At 36.1% G+C, this 18,882-nt stretch overlaps 1 protein-coding gene across 7 annotated transcripts in view; it reads right to left on the reverse strand.

Moving 5' to 3' along the window:
- CNOT4 (CCR4-NOT transcription complex subunit 4) overlaps positions 1–18,882 on the reverse strand; it is a 139,653-nt gene that overhangs the window by 64,750 nt on the left and 56,021 nt on the right. For all 7 annotated transcript variants that reach the window (XM_067747104.1, XM_067747102.1, XM_067747103.1 and 4 more), the window contains one exon: positions 13,790–14,055. In XM_067747104.1, coding sequence (XP_067603205.1) covers positions 13,790–13,963 — 174 coding nt within the window. In that variant the 5' untranslated portion in view covers positions 13,964–14,055. The remainder of the gene's footprint in view (positions 1–13,789; positions 14,056–18,882) is intronic.

Genomic DNA, 18,882 nt, shown 5'->3' on the forward strand with positions numbered 1-18,882 from the left:
CTTCAACACTTATTATCCACGTGGTCGTAGACAAGTCAATTAAACTCTATGCCTCCATAGCCTCATAAGTAAAATGAAAATAATCTTAAAGGCTGGTGTAAAAATAACACTCATAAAGCAATTATTATGTGTAACTGGCACACAGTAATCCCTCAATAAATACTAGTAATTACACTCTTACAATGGTTTCCTCTCTCATCATCATAATTTTGTTTTCATTCCTATTGCTAATGCCAAGACTACTGATGGCCTGAATAAGAGCTGTGGGCTCACACTGCCTGGCTTTGAATCTTGGATCATTCTTTACCAAGAGACCTTGGCAAAGTTATGTAATCTGTCTGCCTCAGTCTTCTATTCTGTAAAATGGGAATAAGAGTACTTTATTCAGAGGGTTTCTGTGAGAATTAAGAAAGACAACACACTTATAAACTAATTAAAATTGTGTTCTTTACAGAAGCATTCAATAAGTCAGTTATTATAACAGCGAGCCCTCCATATCTGCTGGTTCCACATCCTCAGATTCAACCAACATGGACTGAAAATATTTTGAGGTAAAAAATTCCAGAAAGTTCCAAAAAAACAAAACTTGAATTTGCCATGCACCCAGCAACCGTTTACATAGCATTTACATTGTATTTACAACTATTTATATAGCATTTACATTGTATTAGATATTATATGTAACCTAGAGATGATTTAAAGTATATGGGAGGATGTGCGTAAGTTATACCCCAATACTACACTGTTTTATATAAGGGACCTGAGCATCCACGGACTTTGGTAGCTGCGGGAGTGGGGTGTGGTGTTCCTGGAAACGATCCTGTGCAGATACCAAGGGACAACTTAACTACTACAAAAAACAGTCAATAATAAATGGAAGATGGAACACACTAAATAATAATATCTAAAAGCTGAATGTGAAGAGATCCCAGAAATGGGAAACTGTGTCTATCAGAATATCAGAAGTGGGGATTAACAGAAATCCTGCCATCAAGAAAAAAAGTGGGGGACTTCCCTAGTAGCGCAGTGGTTAAGAATCCGTGTGCCAATGCAGGAGACAGGGGTTCGAGCCCTGGTCCGGGAAGATCCCAGATGCTGCGGAGCAACTAAGCCCATGCACCACAACTACTGAGTCTGTGCTCTAGAGCCTGCAAGCCATAACTACTGAGCCCACGTGCCACAACTACTGAAGCCCGTGCGCCTACAGCCCGTGCTCCGCAGCAAGAGAAGCCACCGCAATGAGAAGTCTGCGCACCGCAACAAAGAGTCGCCCCTGCTCGCCGCAACTAGAGGAAGACCGCGTGCAGCAATGAAGACCCAATGCAGCCACAAATAAAATATAAATAAATAGGGCTTCCCTGGTGGCGCAGTGGTTGAGAGTCTGCCTGCCGATGCAGGGAACACGGATTCGTGCCCCAGTCCGGGAAGATCCCACATGCTGCAGAGCGGCTGGGCCCGTGAGCCATGGCCGCTGAGCCTGTGCGTCCGGAGCCTGTGCTCCACAACAGGAGAGGCCACAACAGTGAGAGGCCCGCGTACCGCAAAAAAAAAAAATATATATATATATATATATGTGTATATATATGTGTATATATATACACATATATATATATAAATAAATTTATTTTTTAAAAAAATGAAGAAAGAAGTGGGAATCAGGAAGAGAGGAGGGAGTATCCACAAGCATGAAAACTTGCATGCCTTTAACATAAAGTAACTTTCATCTTTTCATACATAAAGTTTTAAAAATTAATTAAAAAAACAAACATCCTCCAATTTGTGAGCACACTTTGATTAATGCTGAAGGCAATTAAGAAAGTGAGATTTCCTTTTATGTTCCTCAACGTCTACTAGTAATAACATAAAGTCTCCAAAAATCCTGTTCTTAAATATTCAGGCATAACTCTTGGTGGTCCTGCAGGATATAAGCATCCATACCATTCAATTCCCACATTTAAAGATTTGAGGGGCTTCCCTGGTGGCGCAGTGGTTGAGAGTCCGCCTGCCGATGCAGGGGACACGGGTTCGTGCCCCGGTCTGGGAAGATCCCACATGCCGTGGAGCGGCTGGGCCCATGAGCCATGGCAGCTGAGCCTGAGCATCCGGAGCCTGTGCTCCGCAATGGGAGAGGCCACAGCAGTGAGAGGCCCGCGTACCGCAAAAAAAAAAAAAAAAAAAATTTGGATCTATTTGGCATACTCCAACTTACTAGTGAGTGGGAGGCACAGAAAACAGAGGACTCAGTAATTTCCCTGACTTTTGCATGACCTGAGGGCTTTCTCCAGGATCAAATATAAAGTTTATGTCACACATTTTAGGGGTTCAATAAATATTTGCCACCTTAATACCAAGCTACTCTCTAGAAGTGGAAATTTAGCACTACTAATTTTCTTTTTTAAAAAAAAACTTATGTCGGGCTTCCACTGTGGTGCAGTGGTTAGGAATCCACCTGCCAATGCAGGAGACACAGGTTCGAGCCCTGGTCCAGGAAGATCCCACATGCCGCGGAGTAACTAAGCCCATGCGCCACAACTGCTGAGCCTGCACTCTAGAGCCGGTGAGCCACAACTACTGAGCCCATGTGCCACAACTACTGAAGCCTACATGCCTACAGCCCATGCTCCACAACAAGAGAAGCCACCACAATGAGAAGCCCGTGCACCACAACGAAGAGTAGCCCCCCCACCCCCCGCTCACCACAACTAGAGGAAGCCCGCGCACAGCAACAAAGACCCAACGGAACCAAAAATAAATAAATAAATAAAAAGAATTGGCTACCATCTTTAAAAAAAACAAACAAACTTATTTCAAAGTGTTCTTACATTTTAATTTGAGGAACCAAATGGTTAAGGATCTATTACAATAAATTCAATTCTTCAATCAATGATGTAATCTTCCCAATTTAAATCTCTTCTCTCTCCACTCACCCTTCTGTACCTATATCTCCTTTCAAATCTTAATCTATCTGCCTGGATGATTTTAATCCCACGAAGCTATTCAAAGCTATATGGGCACAAGTATAAAAATGAACTACATACAAACCAATTAAAATATCTTTCCACAAGATCATTTAAAATTTTCATTTGCACATGGAAAAGCTATTTTCTACCACAGGATTTCTGGGTAGCTCCTTTCGGAGCGTTTATCATTAAGTTCATTTGAAAGCTGTTGCCCTTCATTAACATCTATAGTGGTGATAGTCTACTCCCTGAGTGGATCAAGCATATAGATTGTTCCTAGTTCCATTTCAAAGTCTAATCCATGCACTGAATCTTACCAGTCCATGATAAGAGAGGTATAAAAATTGAGAAAAAGCATTTGGAAACTTTTATAGCAACTTAACATTGCCACAACATTCAAGTACCTCATCAGTGGGCTCTGAAGAATAAGATAGTTATCTGTGTGGTTGTTATCGAACTTAGGTGGTAAATCACATGACACAAGCTGGGTACTAGGCATGCTTAATAGGACCCTGTATCAGTCACCAACAGACTGTGGTTGGGGGTGGGGGTGGGTTACAAAAAATCTGGTTCTGCATCAGAGATAGTCTGAAAAACACTGATGTAACTTTTAACTCTTCTGAAAACATGAAGGATTTGACAAGCACTCCGGTTTTTTTCTTTGCTAACAATCTCTGACACTGTAAAATCCTGATAAAAGATGATGCAAAGTAATACAAATGCCAAAAAAATTAAAATACATACACACACACACAAAAATGGAGAATGACAATTACCAAAAATTGGGTCGCAGTATCAATTCTCATCAAGTATATTACTGATGCACCACCATGTTGAGTATATAACACTGGTTACCCCAATCTTCTTCTATATTATTCCAAGTTTTTTCTATGGAAATATACTTCCATAAGGCTTCAAAGTCAACTTAAAGTCAATTTTATTGGAATATAACTGCTACATAGTGATACATTACACGTACCAATACAGAAAGATACCAACACAGGAGAACAAATTAGTTTACCATGAATTCCATGATCGTTCCTCCTCCACACACACACCACCATAAAAACCTACTCTACAAATCCAATAATAGAAAATTAATAAGCTCATACAGTAGATGAGGAACGGAGGTAGATTAAAGATGGGATATGAAAACACGTAATTTGAATAGCTGCAGAAAGAGACCGTGACCCACAAAGCTAGTAATAGTACTAAAAATGAATATAAAGAAAAATATATCTGGTCTACTTTTTGACTGAAACAGATAGGTTAAACCTAATTTTCTAGGAATATAGGATCAAATAAAAATTACAAGTAAAAAATTTTTCTTTAAAGGTACTACTGCATGTTACAAACTAGTGTTAAATAGGACACCTGTGGAGAAGCATTTTTAATGTGTAAAATATTTCTAATGGTGTTAATTTGTCAACAAATTGCCAAACTACTAATTAAGATGGTTTATAGTCTCTAATGTAATCATTTAATTCCTTTCATATGTTTAGTTATGTTTCCACTTTTATTCCTAATTTACATGTGTATTTACATGTGTCTTCTGTTTTATTTTCTGATCAGACTTACCAGGACTTTATTTTATTCGTTGTTTCAAAGAACCAGCTCTAACCGTTACTGAAATATTGCTTTTTTCCTATTTCACTAAATTCTACTTAATCCCTACTTTCCACTGTCGCAATGTTTATTCTTTTTCTGGTTTCTTAACCTGGAAATAAGTTCATCTATTTTTGTTCTTCATTTCCTAATTAATGCATTTACAGCTTTATCTCTTCCTCTTGCTAAAGACAACGAAAAATACTGTATAAAACTTTTTCCTAACCAACATCTTAAAAACAATAATGATCTGCAGTGGGGAAGTCCCAAGACAATTTTTGGATAAAAGTCAAAACCCAGAGAGATAAGTGGAAAGTCTGAGTAACAACAAATGGGAGAGAGGAACAAATGGGGGAAGAGGGACAGCATTAAAAGTCCAAGGCCAAATCAAGGTGAAGAATTTTGGGGGAGATCACTCCCACGTTAAGCTGAGACCCAGCCCACTCTCAAAGAACTCATTTTGGCTCAGGGTAAGTAAAAACTACACAGAGGTCAGTACACGATAAGAAAAAAGGAAAAGGGTGTGAAGAAAACCATCCTAGAGAAGTTGAAACCAACCCCAGGGAAGATGTGCATCCAGGAGAACAAAAGACCTTTACGTTTAAGGCATCCCTAATGGCAATGTTTACAGGATCCAGCAGAAGTCAAATCAAAGCCTCTCTATCGGAGGGCAAATTCATCTTGGGCCTTGGAGAACCTTACAAATAATTCAATGACAACCATGAAGCAGATACAGACAACAAATCACATAAAGAAATAAAACAACATGAACAACAACCAACAGAAACATCCCTCACAAGACTTCAGCTTCTGGAATTACTGGACAGATTTTGAAACAATAATTCTAATCTGTTTAAACAAATATATGACAAACTTGAAAATATCTGCATGGTATAAAAAGCTTTTTAAAAAAATCAAGTATCAAAAAAGAACAAACGTTACTTCTAGAAATGGAAAACACAATGGCAAAATTTAAAAACTCAGTAGACTAGACCTAAAAGAAAAAATTCTGATTGATCAGAAGAGATCATCCATTAATGCATGAAAGGAAGAAATAGAAAGAAACAGAAAAGAGATTAAAAGACATGGCAGATAGTGAAAAGATCTGGAAAATATTTAATCAGAGTCTCAGAAAGAGAGGAGAGAGAATAAATGCAACAGCTGAAGAGATAACAGCTTAATTTTTTCCAGAACTAATGAAACTCACCAAATCCACAGATTCAAGAAGCGCTACAAACACCAAGAAGAATAAATAGAAATACACAAGTGAGTTCTACTTTCTGGAACTGATTAATATATCCATTGTGGCCTAACAGTCAATTTTTGTACCCACTATACCTGTATTTTAAAGTTTTGTACAAATTTATTTGTACAGAGTTGTGTGCATGCACAAACACACACATGCTTGCTAATTGTGTTAATCAAATTTTCCATTTCCTTTTTATTGTGTACTTCATATATTTCTAAAATACAGAAATTAGAAGTCTCTCCATTACGCACGTAGGTGCAGTTTCTCCTGGTATTTACATCAGCTCAATACACTTCTTAGCTCTGTTAAGTAAATAAAAGTTTTGTGACTTTAGGGGACCTTTCATCAGTAAGAAAAATATTCTCTTTATCTTTTTAAAATGTGTTTGATCTTGAATTTGATTATGACTAACCAATATCAGTACTATTATACTTTCTTTCCTATGATTTCCATTTGCCCACTCTATCGTTTCTCCCCTAGTTTCACTGATATTTTTCTTATATGTGTTCCTAGTCAAACAGTTCTACAAGGTTTATTAGGAAAAAGAGCAGTCCCCCATATCCTTCCTCCCCCTCAACAGTTGCCTCTCCCTAAAAATAATCTGCTTATTCTTTCAGATGATTCTTTTGTCATTTACTATCACATCATTAAATAACATGCTTGTATTGCTACTTCCTGATTTTTCAGTATTAAATATTATTACATTATGCAAATTGAAGATTTAGATTTCTTTCAGCCAGCCTAACCATACATTCCAAGCCCACTTTCCAACCTTTGGTTAGGTCAAGGGTCACAATTACATTATTATGAAGTTCAAATATTATTTACACACTTCAACCTCCAGCCATGGCACATTAGGTGATAAAAGACTAGGGCTACCAGCATAAACAACTAGAAAACTAGACAAAATATATGAAATTACTGTTTTCAGACACTGAATGACAGACAGTGAACAGCAGGTCTATGACCTCTGAGAGAAAAGAAAGAAGACAGATGAAAACCACAAGTGTCCCAGTTTTCTGCTCTTCTGGCACTTACTGGACATTGGCACTGGGTCCAACTGTCTCAATGAGCAGAGGGGGACAGTGTTCAAAATTTGAAGACGTTGAGGCAACTGAAATTTATGGGGCAAAATACCACACAGGGGGAACTAGTACAAAAAGAATTCCAGAAATCTACATACAGGAATCCTGTGGTAGCCAGTTTTCATAACAGCCCTCCTGAAAACACCCTGATAGAGTGAGTATAAACAATGAATTTAGGGAGGAAATAAAAAAGAACACCAGTCACATGTACTCTTTCAGAATATAGAGGAGGAAACATTTCCTGAAACCACTATTTCTTTGGTACCAAATCTAAAAACAACATAAAAGAAAGCCACAGATAAATACCTCTCATGACACAGACGCAAAACTCCTCCTGAAAATATTAGCAAATTGAAAGTAAAAAGGATAATACATCATGATCAAATGAGATTCACCCTTGGGAGGGAAAGTTGATTAAAAAAAATCAGCCTAAATCACTGTTTCTACAGAACGAAGGAGATAACACACGATCATCTCAATAGAAGCAGAAAAGGCATTGGATAAAATGCAACACCCACTCATGATAAAAACTCTCTGCAGGCAAAGAATAAAAGCAAACTTCCTCAACCTGATAAGGACCACCTACAAAAAAACAGTGACATACTTAATAGTGAAATACTCAACGTCTTCTCACTAAGATTGGGAACAAACAAGGATATGTGTTCATTCCACTTTTATCCAAGGTTATAGTGTAGGGCTTACCCACTGCAATAAGGCAAGAAAAACAATTTAAAGAAATAAAGGTTGGAAAGAAATAAAACTGTCTTTATCCACAAAAGATGTGATCATCTATTTAGAAAGTCCTAATGAATCTATTTAACAAAAATCAATTATTCTACATAATGACAATGAACAACTGGAAAATGGAATTTTAAAAACAGTATCATGTGCCAAAGCTCAAAATCACAGGGACCTCCCTGGTGGTCCAGTGGTTGGGACACCACCCTTCCACTACAGGGGGCACAGGTTTGATCCCTGGTGAGGGAGCTGGGATCCCACATGCCACATAGTGTGGCCCAAAAAAAAAAATTCCCCCCCCCAAAAAAAGTTATAGGCAAATATAACAAAGCATGCTGTACTCTGTACATAAAAACTACAGAACATTGTTTCTGAAATGTTTAAAACCTAGAAAAATGGAAAGATAAAACTTATTCATGACCTATATGAGTCAACATTTTCAAGATGTCGTTTTTCCTCAAATTGACCTGCTTATTCAATGCAATCTCAACCAAAATTCCAGTAGTCTTTTTGTACAAAATAACAAGCTAATTAAAAAACTTATGTGGAAAGACTAAGGTTCAGATACACAGAATAAATTCTAAAAAGAATAACAAATTTGAAAGTTTTTATTATAACAGATTTGAAGATTTAGAGTAGTCAAGACAGTATGGTATTGACAAAAAGATAGACATAATCATCGTGGATGAGATACAGACTCTAGAAATAGACTGACACATTTATCAGCAACTGATTTTCATGAGAGTCCAAAACCATTCAAAAGTAAAGGGGTAGTCTTTTCTACAAAAGATGCAGTAACAACAGGATATCTGTATGGAAAAAAATAAATCTCAACCCCTACTTCATATCTGAGCCATTGCAGCATAATATGATTACTTTTTCTGTACAAGCTTTTGTTTCCTGTAGAGTTAATAACTGTGTTTTGTCTGATTAGATCTCTATGTGTTTATTACTAATTCAACCATAAAATTTCCTCCACTTGTTGAAATGGCTTCACAAGACATTTCTCTTTAAAAACACCAAGTATTCTTTCATTTTGATCTTTTTGTAGAGATTCCCCTTGGAGCTTTCTGATTTGCCACATTCTGGATTAACTGCCCTCTACAGGTCACATCTTTCATCCTTCCCCATCATCCAAGAAATCCCACTGCTTCTTGTCTATGTTTAATTACCTATTTCCTCTATCCCATGTATTTTTTTTTATCTTCTTCATTCCTTTATATTGATGGGGCATATCCTCTAGTAAATTTCTGAGAAAGAATGCACAGAAGGTAAAATATTTTTGAGAACTTTCAGGTCTGAAAATGTCTTTTCATAACACTGGTTTATAACCTGTAAGTTTCATGTGTACAACGTTATATTTCTACTTCTATGTACCCTACAGCGTGCTCACCACCAAAAATTTAGTTTCTATCTGTCACCAAACAGTTGATGCCCTTTATCTATTTCACCCTCCCCCTCTGCCTCTTCCCCTCTGGTAACCACTACTCTGTTCTCTGTATCTATGTGTTTGTTTTTATTTGGTTTGTTCATTTATTTTGTTTTGTTTGTATATTCCACATATGAGTGAAATCATACAGTATTTGTCTTTCTCCATCTGACTTATTTCACTTAGCATGGACCCTTCAAGGTCCATCCATGCTGTCACAAATGGCAAGATTCCACCTTTTGATGGCTGAGTAGTATTCCAGTGTGTGGAATACACATCTTCTTTATCCATTCATCCAAAACACTTAGGTTGTTTTCATATCTTGTTACTGTAAATAATACCACAAGGAACATAACAGTGCATATATCTTTCTGAATTAATGTTTTCGTGTTCTTTGGGGCCTTTTTAATCTGAAAATATGTCCTTTGGTTCTGGGAATATTCTTCAATCATATATTATTGAAGACAATTTTCCTCCGTATCATTGTGATCTCTTTCTAGAATACTAACTTATTTGTTATGTGACCTCCTGGACTGATCCTCAAATAAAAGTTATCTCTTCTCTCATACATTCTCCTTTGACTTTTTGCACTACTTGTTAAGAGATCATCTCAACTTCATCTTCCAACTCTTTGCCTGAGTTATTTCTGCTATCATATTTTAATTTTCAATAACTGTTTCTTATTCACTGAATTTTTTATACCATACTGTTCTTGTTTCATGGATTCAATATCTTCTATTATTTCTGAGGTGAAAATAATACCCTTGTTGAAGTTTTCATTTCCTTGGCCAGTCTCTAATTTCCATGTGAGCCAATGTTGTATGGTGCTATATCAGTAAACCACCCATGTTCCCACATCTGCTGTTTCCACCAGATATTTTTCTCAGACATGCTGCACTAAAAGGACATGCAAAGGCAGTCTAAGGAATGACCTGCACCTGTTTAGGGAAGCACTAAGGTCCTTTTGACTCTACTAGGCTCAGCAACTAGGACCAAAGAGAAACATTCAACTTCATATGTTTTTAAAACCTGCCTCTCTCTCTGCTTTTCAAAGCTATTAAAACAAAAGAGGCCCTTTCTGCAGACAGGTTTCATCTTGTGAGCCAAAATCAGGAGCTGGCTTCAACTAGCGCCACCTGCATCTCCAAGTTTATTTAAATCATCTCAATTTGACATCTCACAGAACACCTTCTACAGGCTTCTCCCTGCAGGGTTGGGCTGTATCTAAATTGTAGCTTCACGGTCCTCTCCAGAAACACTTGTGGTTTCCTTCCATGTTAACACAACCACTGAGGCTGGGCTCCAGAGATGTAAAGATTTGCTGGTCCCTGACTGAGATGGGCAGCTTCATAATTATGTGTGTTCAGCACTCTCTAGCAAAGCTAAGCCAGATTCCAAGACTTTGTGTGTCCTGCACTGTCTGCCTTCCGTGACTCATGCCATGAGACAGGTATGAGCAAAGTCTGGTAGTTAAGAAACTAAGGAGAGGTTCTAAGAGTTGTGGATATTAAGTGGATATTAAGTCAACAAGAAATTAAAAAACAAAGACAAAAACAAAAAAACCTCCTGGTCTGACTATTAACAATAAGTGCCTCAGCTAAAGATTCTAACTTGGAGATCCAAAAGGAGGTTGTCTCATATTTCTTTAATCTGGATTTTTTTTTTCTTTTCTTTCTATAAATGTTGGAGAGCCTTGGTGTTCATCCTTAGACAATCTCTCATTTTTTCCACTGACCCTCTCTGTGATTTCATCCAGTGTCATTAATTTATAAAAATATTCTATATATTGATTAACTCCCAAATTTACATCTCCATGCCCAAACCAAACTTGAATATTCACCTGTCTATTCAATATCTCCATTTAAGTCTCTAACAGGAATCTCAAACTTAACATGTTTAAAACCGAGTTCCTGATCTTCTCAAAAACCCTATTCCTAGAAGATGCAGTCTTCCCCATCTCAGTTAATGGCCATTCTCTACTTCTAGTTGCTCAGTTCAAAATCTTGCAGTCATCTTCAACTCTTCTAGTTGTATTGTATAGTGGATATTAAACCTGATTAATCTTTGTATGTCTGTAAAATGTTTTATTATGCTTTCAAATCTGAATGAAATTGAGAATTCATTAACTTATTTTCACTCAAAAATTTGGAAAAACAAATTTTTCGTTTGTGTTCTCTTTTCTATGGTTGTAAAACAAAAACACTGACATCAGTTTTATTCTTGTTCCTTTGTGATCTATGTATTTTTCTCTCATGGACTTTCAGAACTTTGTCTTTATTCTAGATATTCTAAAATCTCACAATTATGTAAACAGATGTTGATATTTTTCAGTCATCTTGCTTCATACTTACAGAACTCTTCTAATCTGAGGACAACTGCTTTTCACAGTGAGTAATTTTCTTCTATTAGTTCTTTCATTATTTCTTCTGATCCATTCTTAGCCCACTGCTTCTAAAACTTCTCTTAGCAGAGATTAGAACCAGTAGATCTCTCTTTTACATTGCCTAACTTTTCTTTCATGCTTTCTATTTTTTAAATTTCTGCACTATATCCTGCAAAAAAATACTCAGCACAGTCTTCCAACTCGCTAATTTGCTCTTGAACTGTGTTCATTCTTTTCTTCAACGTATCTATAGGATTGTTTATTTTGAAGATCTGTTTTTTTTAAAAAAAAATGTTCCTTCTACATGAATATGTCATTCTCTCTTACCTCTTTGAGAGGTACCAATGACACTTGAAAAAGTTTCTTTCTGTTTGCTTACTTATGTTAGATTCTTCTATATACTGATTTTTGTGCTTCTCTTCCATAATGTTGGCTTTCCTGAAATACCTATTGATTCTTGGTTGTTGCACATGTAAGAATTCTGTCAACCAGTCTATAAAATACTATTTCTATTTGCTGCAGGATGTTTCTTTGTGACCACAGAGAGGAAAAACAGCTCAAAGGGGTAGGCTAATAGTTCATCTTCTGAGCATAGGAGGTCCTAGTTCCTCCAGGGTATTTCTATCCCCTTTAAGGCTCCGACCTAAATTTATAATCAGTGTTCCACCCAGAGGGCATCTGTACCTGCTACCTGGCATAAAAGTTGGACTGTTGTTCCAATGCCTCTGTACTCAACCAACCACACTGACAGTTTTCCGAGGATCTTGAAGCACCACTATTATTACCCTTTTTCAAGTCTTCTCCTGAATATGTTTTGAGTTAACACTTTTTCTTTAAATTGATCCCAATGGCCTTCTGCCCTCCAGATTCCTCACACTAGTCCTCCCAGAAAGGAACCCTTTTACTAACAACCAGCTTTGCTGAAGTTACTCTGTTTAGTTTTTAATCTTAAAGTTTTTTCTATTTTTTGCTCCACTTTCTAAGGATTTGAGGTGATTCTAGGTAATCCCTTAAAACTGAAATGAATTTCTTTGCCATTTCCTCAAATAGTCTTAGGTTATTCTGAAAGTCACCACTTTCAACATAATAGTTCAGTACAATTGTCCTCTAATGGAATGATGGGGAACTGATTTTTTAAATACAACTGAATGTTTTAAAATTCATTAACACAAATTTAAAAAGCTAATGTTATCGTTTTCATTTACCTTTCCATTCACATTCTTAAAGTATATGAACTATATAAAAAGATATTATATACATTATAAACACCTACTGTTATATAACTTATATATATATATATATAAACTACATTAATTAACATTTAAGTAGAGCTCACCTTTTTTCATTCATATCATCTACATTAACTGCCCATTAGATTAAAAAAAAAAAACTGGACAATGCATTGCCTTCTGAGATATTATTTTTTTTAATAACCTAGGTATCTAAAACACATTTCCAATTCTCAAAATTTGGTAATAATGAACCAAGAGCTCTTTGAATGGGTAAACAAAAGAAAGTTTAAATCATACAAACAGACATTAAAGATAAGGCAAAAAATAGCTATTTGCATTAATCCCTAAGGTGGTAATAAACCTTCAAAACAGAGATGCAGCAATCCTACTCACCCTAATAGGTCACTTACTACACTGTAACTGCTGCATCTGCTTATAAAAACAACAAAACCCAGAATACTATTTTAAAAATCATAGACACTTTAGATTTAGAAAGGATTCAAAGGACTTGCATTTGACCCCCAAACCTACTACCCATTAGCTGATGCCTTCGATAAGTTACTTAAAAGGCCTAGTTTCCTTAAGCATACAATAGGGATAGCACTATTAGCCTAGGATTGTCCTAAGGACCAACAAATGAAGTTAAGTATTACCTTCTAAACCAGGATTTCTCTTTTCATTTTAACTCATGATCTTTTTTAGTAAACATCAAAACTTCTCTACTATTTTGTACTAGAAAACTAAAGCAAATTTCCCCCCAGATGTAATACTGATTGTGCTTTTCCAATTTCACACCATCCTATCTAAATCTACTGCCTCTCTCTACTCCTAATCCTATTAAACAGCCAGCACCACCAACCTTGTCAATCTCCTCAGATAAGAAAACTAAGGCCAACCAGAGAGGTTATGTGGCTTCACCAAGGTCATATACTTAGTTAACAATAAAGGCGAGACTCTGACTCCCAGGGCAGTGTTCTTTCCACTTCATTAAATCTTAAAAATACAATGCTACACATTATCTCATCTGAGGTTGGTAGATTCTTTTAAATCTACTTACTCATAGGCATGGGGGAAAAAACTAAACACAAAGTTATTTTGGAGTATTTACCTTTCTGCATGCAGGACAAAGCCCATTTTCATCAGTGCGAATTCGATGCCAACAAAATCGGCAAATCTGGTAGCCACAGGTGCAAGGGAAAAAGTTGATATCATCTATCTCCAAGGGCTCCATGCAAAGAGGACATTCCACAGGGTCTTCCTTCACATCAGGACTGCGAGACATCTTCACGTTTATTAAACAGCAGCAAAAGTTTATAATAATTTAAGGGAGAAGGAGGTTCAGCGCTAGGAACTAAACTGTAGAACTTCGAAGACCTGCATAAGAAAAAACAAAATATACTGCTTACTACTGAAAAAATATGGCATATTCAATGATCAAGAATCAAATTGCATAAAAAATTTGAAAAATTAGATCAATTTTTGCTATCTCAGAAGATGGAATTCTGTATATTCTTCATGTCAAGATAAAAGGCGTGAGGTTGTTAAATTTTTTGATTCAACAGAAACACAAAAGAACTTCCTTTTTTTAGCTAAAACATTTAATACTAACCAGTACTAATCATAGCATATTTTAGGGGAATAAATACTATGCAGAAACATCTTCACCTTAAAACATACTCTACACTGTCTTATCTTTCACCTAAAAGCTAGTAGTAATACTGCCACATAACTAAAAGAGTATTATAGTAGTCTAAAATGTGTCCTAGTTTACAAAATAAAACTAATGAAGAAGAGCAGTTTCAGTTACCTGTAATTACATGTTAATATCAAACCATTACCACAGAAAACATAAGACTTGAAAAAAATATGCCATAGAACCTAATTGTTTACAATTAAATATGTATTAATATGCCAATGAAAAGTTCACTTCTGGGAAAATACACACGTATTAAACAAAATTAAAATATTCCTTTTTATTATAGAAATGCTACAAAAAGCCTATAGAAAGGGGGAAGAGAACAAATAGACATCCATGCCTCAAAGTCTTTTTAAAAATTAAATAATTTATCTTTTTAGATTATGGAGAATTGAAAATTTTCAGGCTAAAGTCACTGTTAAATTAAAACGCTATGTCAAAATAACGGAGATATTTTGTTTGTTTACATAATTTGACAAACTAATTCTAAAGTTTACATGAAAGAGTAAATGCATGAGACATGCTTTGAAACTTTTGTGGAAGAAATGTGGGGATCTGCACTATCAGATACTGAACTGTACTACAAAGCTACAGTAACAAATAATTTGATATTGGTACAAAAACAGACAAAAGATCAAAGAAACTAGAGAATCTATAAACAGAACAATGAATTAATGAGATTTTAATATTTGATAAAAGGGACATAACAAGGGCTTCCCTGGTGGCGCAGTGGTTAAGAATCCACCTGCCGATGCAGGGGACATGGGTTAGAGCCCTGGTCTGAGAAGATTCACATGCCGCAACCAAGCCTGTGTGCCACAGCTACTGAGCCTGCGCTCTAGAGCCCGTGAGCCACAACTAATGAGCCTGCGAGCCACAACTACTGAAGCCTATGCGCCTAGAGCCTGTGCTCTGCAACAAGCAAAGCCACCGCAATGAGAAGCCCATGCACCGCAATGAAGAGTAGCCCCTGCTCATCACAACTAGAGAAAGCCCATGCACAGCAACGAAGACCCAACACAGCCAAAAATAAATAAATGAATTTATTTAAAAAAGGTGTGGGGGGACATAACAAATCAATATGGTGAGGATGGACCCAATTTAAAAGCAGTAACAGGGTCCTGGTCTATCCATTTTAAGAAAGAAACAGTATATAGCTATCTCACACTGCAATCAAAACAAATCTCATATGATCTGTCTAAAGAGCTATACACTGAAATAAACTATTAAAGTGTTAGAAGAAAATAGAATTTTTAAAAATCTTGGGATACAGAAAGTCTTCCTAAGCAGAAACAGAAATTCATAAAAGATAGATATGATCAACTTAGCAATGTGAAAAGAAAAAAACAGACAAATTAAAGCAACAGAGTAAAGCAAGCAACAGAGTAAAGGATATATTCACTGTATACAAGAGTCACTATCCAGAATATATAGAAATCTTACAAGCAATTTTTAAAAGGCAAACAAGTCAAAAGAAAAAATGAGATCAGAATATGATGAGTAGTTCACAAAAGAATTACAAATGATTACAACATATGAAAAGATGATCAACCTCTTTAGTTAGTAAACAGTGAGGTAGCATTTTTCCCCCACCAGCCTGTCAAAGTTAGTCTCCCCTGGCAAAGCAGAGATTATCACTGATCTAAGTTCCTCTTTACAAAGGGAAATGGGAGCACAAAGAGCACCTTGCCTTAAATTGCACAGCTATTAAGTGGTGCGGCCTGGATTCATTCCAGGAATTAGCCCCACATCTGTGCTTTTAACCACTCCCTTAAACCACCTTAGACTCTATCCTACATAAATACTCACACATGTGCACCAAGTACTTTGCTATATGTTTTGCAGCATTGTTCATAAGAGTAGAAAACTGCGAACAATGTTAACTATCCATCAGCTGGCAAATCATTAAGTAAATAATGATATAGCCGTAAGGTTGATGTGTGTTGAATCAGGAGATGTCTATTATATACGATTTTTTAATTTGTAAAAGTAAATTGGAGACTAACGTAAATATATAACTACTTCCACATAAATATAAAAACTCTATGTGTATATATTTGATTTGTTTCTCGAAGAAAATAAAGCACATTGAAGGTTATACACCAAAATGTTATCCATATCACAAAAGACAAAATGGAGGTACTAATTTTATTTTGAAAATCTGTATTATCTGTATTGCTACAACAAACATTTTTGCAATTCAAATGGCCAAACTTAAAAAAAGAAATTATTTTCATCTCTTTTAGGAAAATTAAATCTGACTTTTGTTAATAATTAGAAGAAAAATAAAATGAAATATCTTTTTATGAACCTATAATTATTTCAAAATATAAGTTTCTTAAAAAGAAAAAAATGGTATATGTATTTATAAACAATTCAGGAATCCTGGTCTGCAGACCCAGTTTTGCCACTATCAGTTTCCTCATATATAAAATGAGGGGTTTAATCTTATGGTTACCAGGGGGGGATAGGGGGAGAGGGATAAATTGGGAGATTGGAATTGACATATACACCCTATTATGTATAAAATAGATAACTAATAAGGACCTACTGTATAGCACAGGGAACTCTACTCAATACTCTGTAATGACCTATATGGGAAAAGAATCTAAAAAGAGTGGATATATGTATATGTATAACTGAGTAACTGATTCACTTTGCTGTACAGCAGAAACACAACACTGTAAATCAACTATACTCCAATAAAAATTCAAAAAGAAACAAACAAACAAATAAATAAAATGAGGGGTGTTAAGGAATGCAAAAGTAAGACTGACAACTTCAAAGCCCATGTCCTTTCCAATATGGTAAGACAGAAGTTATGATTACTGAAGGCTCGGTCGCATATTCTTCGGTATATAGTGCAAATGTCCTCAAAGTAAAAGTGACATTACTCTTTCAAAAATTTAAATTCTACAGGAAATCTCTACTTCATTATTTAAGTTCTTGTTCTCTATATCACCTGCAACTAATAACACAACACAGTATAAATTCTTTTTTTTAAGTTACAAGATTTATTACTTAGAAATCCCAGAAATGGAGGGGGGGCGCGCAGGGGGACCACACTGAGCTGGGGGAAGGGCAGTCCTCCACTTCAGGTTAAGAGTGAGCCAGAGACAGAGAGCAGGGTAGCAAGCATGTGTTGGTTAGGGCAGACTTTTCTTGGGCTCAACTCTAAGCGGTCATTTTTTTTTTTAATAGATCTTTATTGGAGTATAATTGCTTCACAATACTGTGTTAGTTTCTGTTGCACAACAAAGCGAATCAGCCATATGCATACACATGTCCCCATATCTCCTCCCTCTTGAGCCTCCCTCCCATCCTCCCTATCCCACCCCTCTAGGTCATCCGCAAAGCACCAAGCCAATCTCCCTGTGCTATGCTGCTGCTTCACACCAGCCAACTATTTTACATTCGGTAGTGTATATATGTTGATGCTACTCTCACTTCGCCCCAGCTTCCCCCTCCCATCCCATGTCCTCAAGTCCATTCTCTATGTCTACATCTTTATTCCTGCCCTGCAACTAGGTTTATCAGTACCTTTTTTTTTTAAGATTCCATATATATGCGTTAGCATACAGTATTTGTTTTTCTCTTTCTGACTTATTTCACTCTCTATGACAGACTCTAGGTCCATCCACCTCACTACAAATAACTCAATTTCATTTCTTTTTATGGCTGAGTAATATTCCACTGTATATATGTGCCACATCTTCTTTATCCATTCATCTGTGGATGGACATTTAGGTTGGTTCCATGTCCTGGCTATTGTAAACAGACAACACAGTACAAATTCTGACATACATAAAAACGCTCCTGCATCACCAAAAACCTCCCATGTAGTAAATAAAAATCATACACTCAAAATCATGCTCAAAAGTTCCTTATCACTCATAAAGTGCTGTATACATGGTTTTGTACTTAGGACCCTGTTCAAAAGATTTGTATAAAATACACTATAGTGGGAGGGAGCCTCAAGAGGGAGGGGATATGGGATCTATGTATACATATAGCTGATTCACTTTGTTATACAGCAGAAGGTAATACAACATTGTAAAGCAATTATACTCCAATAAAGATGTTAAAAAAAAAAAACAACATAGGGCCACTACTGTATAGCATAGGAAACTCTACTCATTACTCTGTAATGGTCTATATGGGAAAAGCATCTAAAAAAGAATGGATATATGTATAGGTATAACAGATTCATTTTGCTATACATCTGAAACTAACACATTGTAAATCAACTAAACTCCAATAAAAATTAAAAGAAAAGAAAAAAAACACTATAAAATGTCAAGAACTGCAGCTGCTATGGAAAACAGTTTGGTGGTTCCTCAAAAAGTTAAACATGGAATTAGCATCTGATCCAGCAATTCCACTTTGGGGGATATACCAAAAGAATTGAAAGGAAGGATTTGAACAGAACTTGTACACAAATTTCATAGCAGAATTATTCACAATACAACCCACGTGTCCATCAACAGATGAATGGATAAACAAAA

This window comes from Pseudorca crassidens, chromosome 8 (assembly GCF_039906515.1).
Source record: "Pseudorca crassidens isolate mPseCra1 chromosome 8, mPseCra1.hap1, whole genome shotgun sequence".
Lineage (NCBI taxonomy): Eukaryota > Metazoa > Chordata > Mammalia > Artiodactyla > Delphinidae > Pseudorca > Pseudorca crassidens.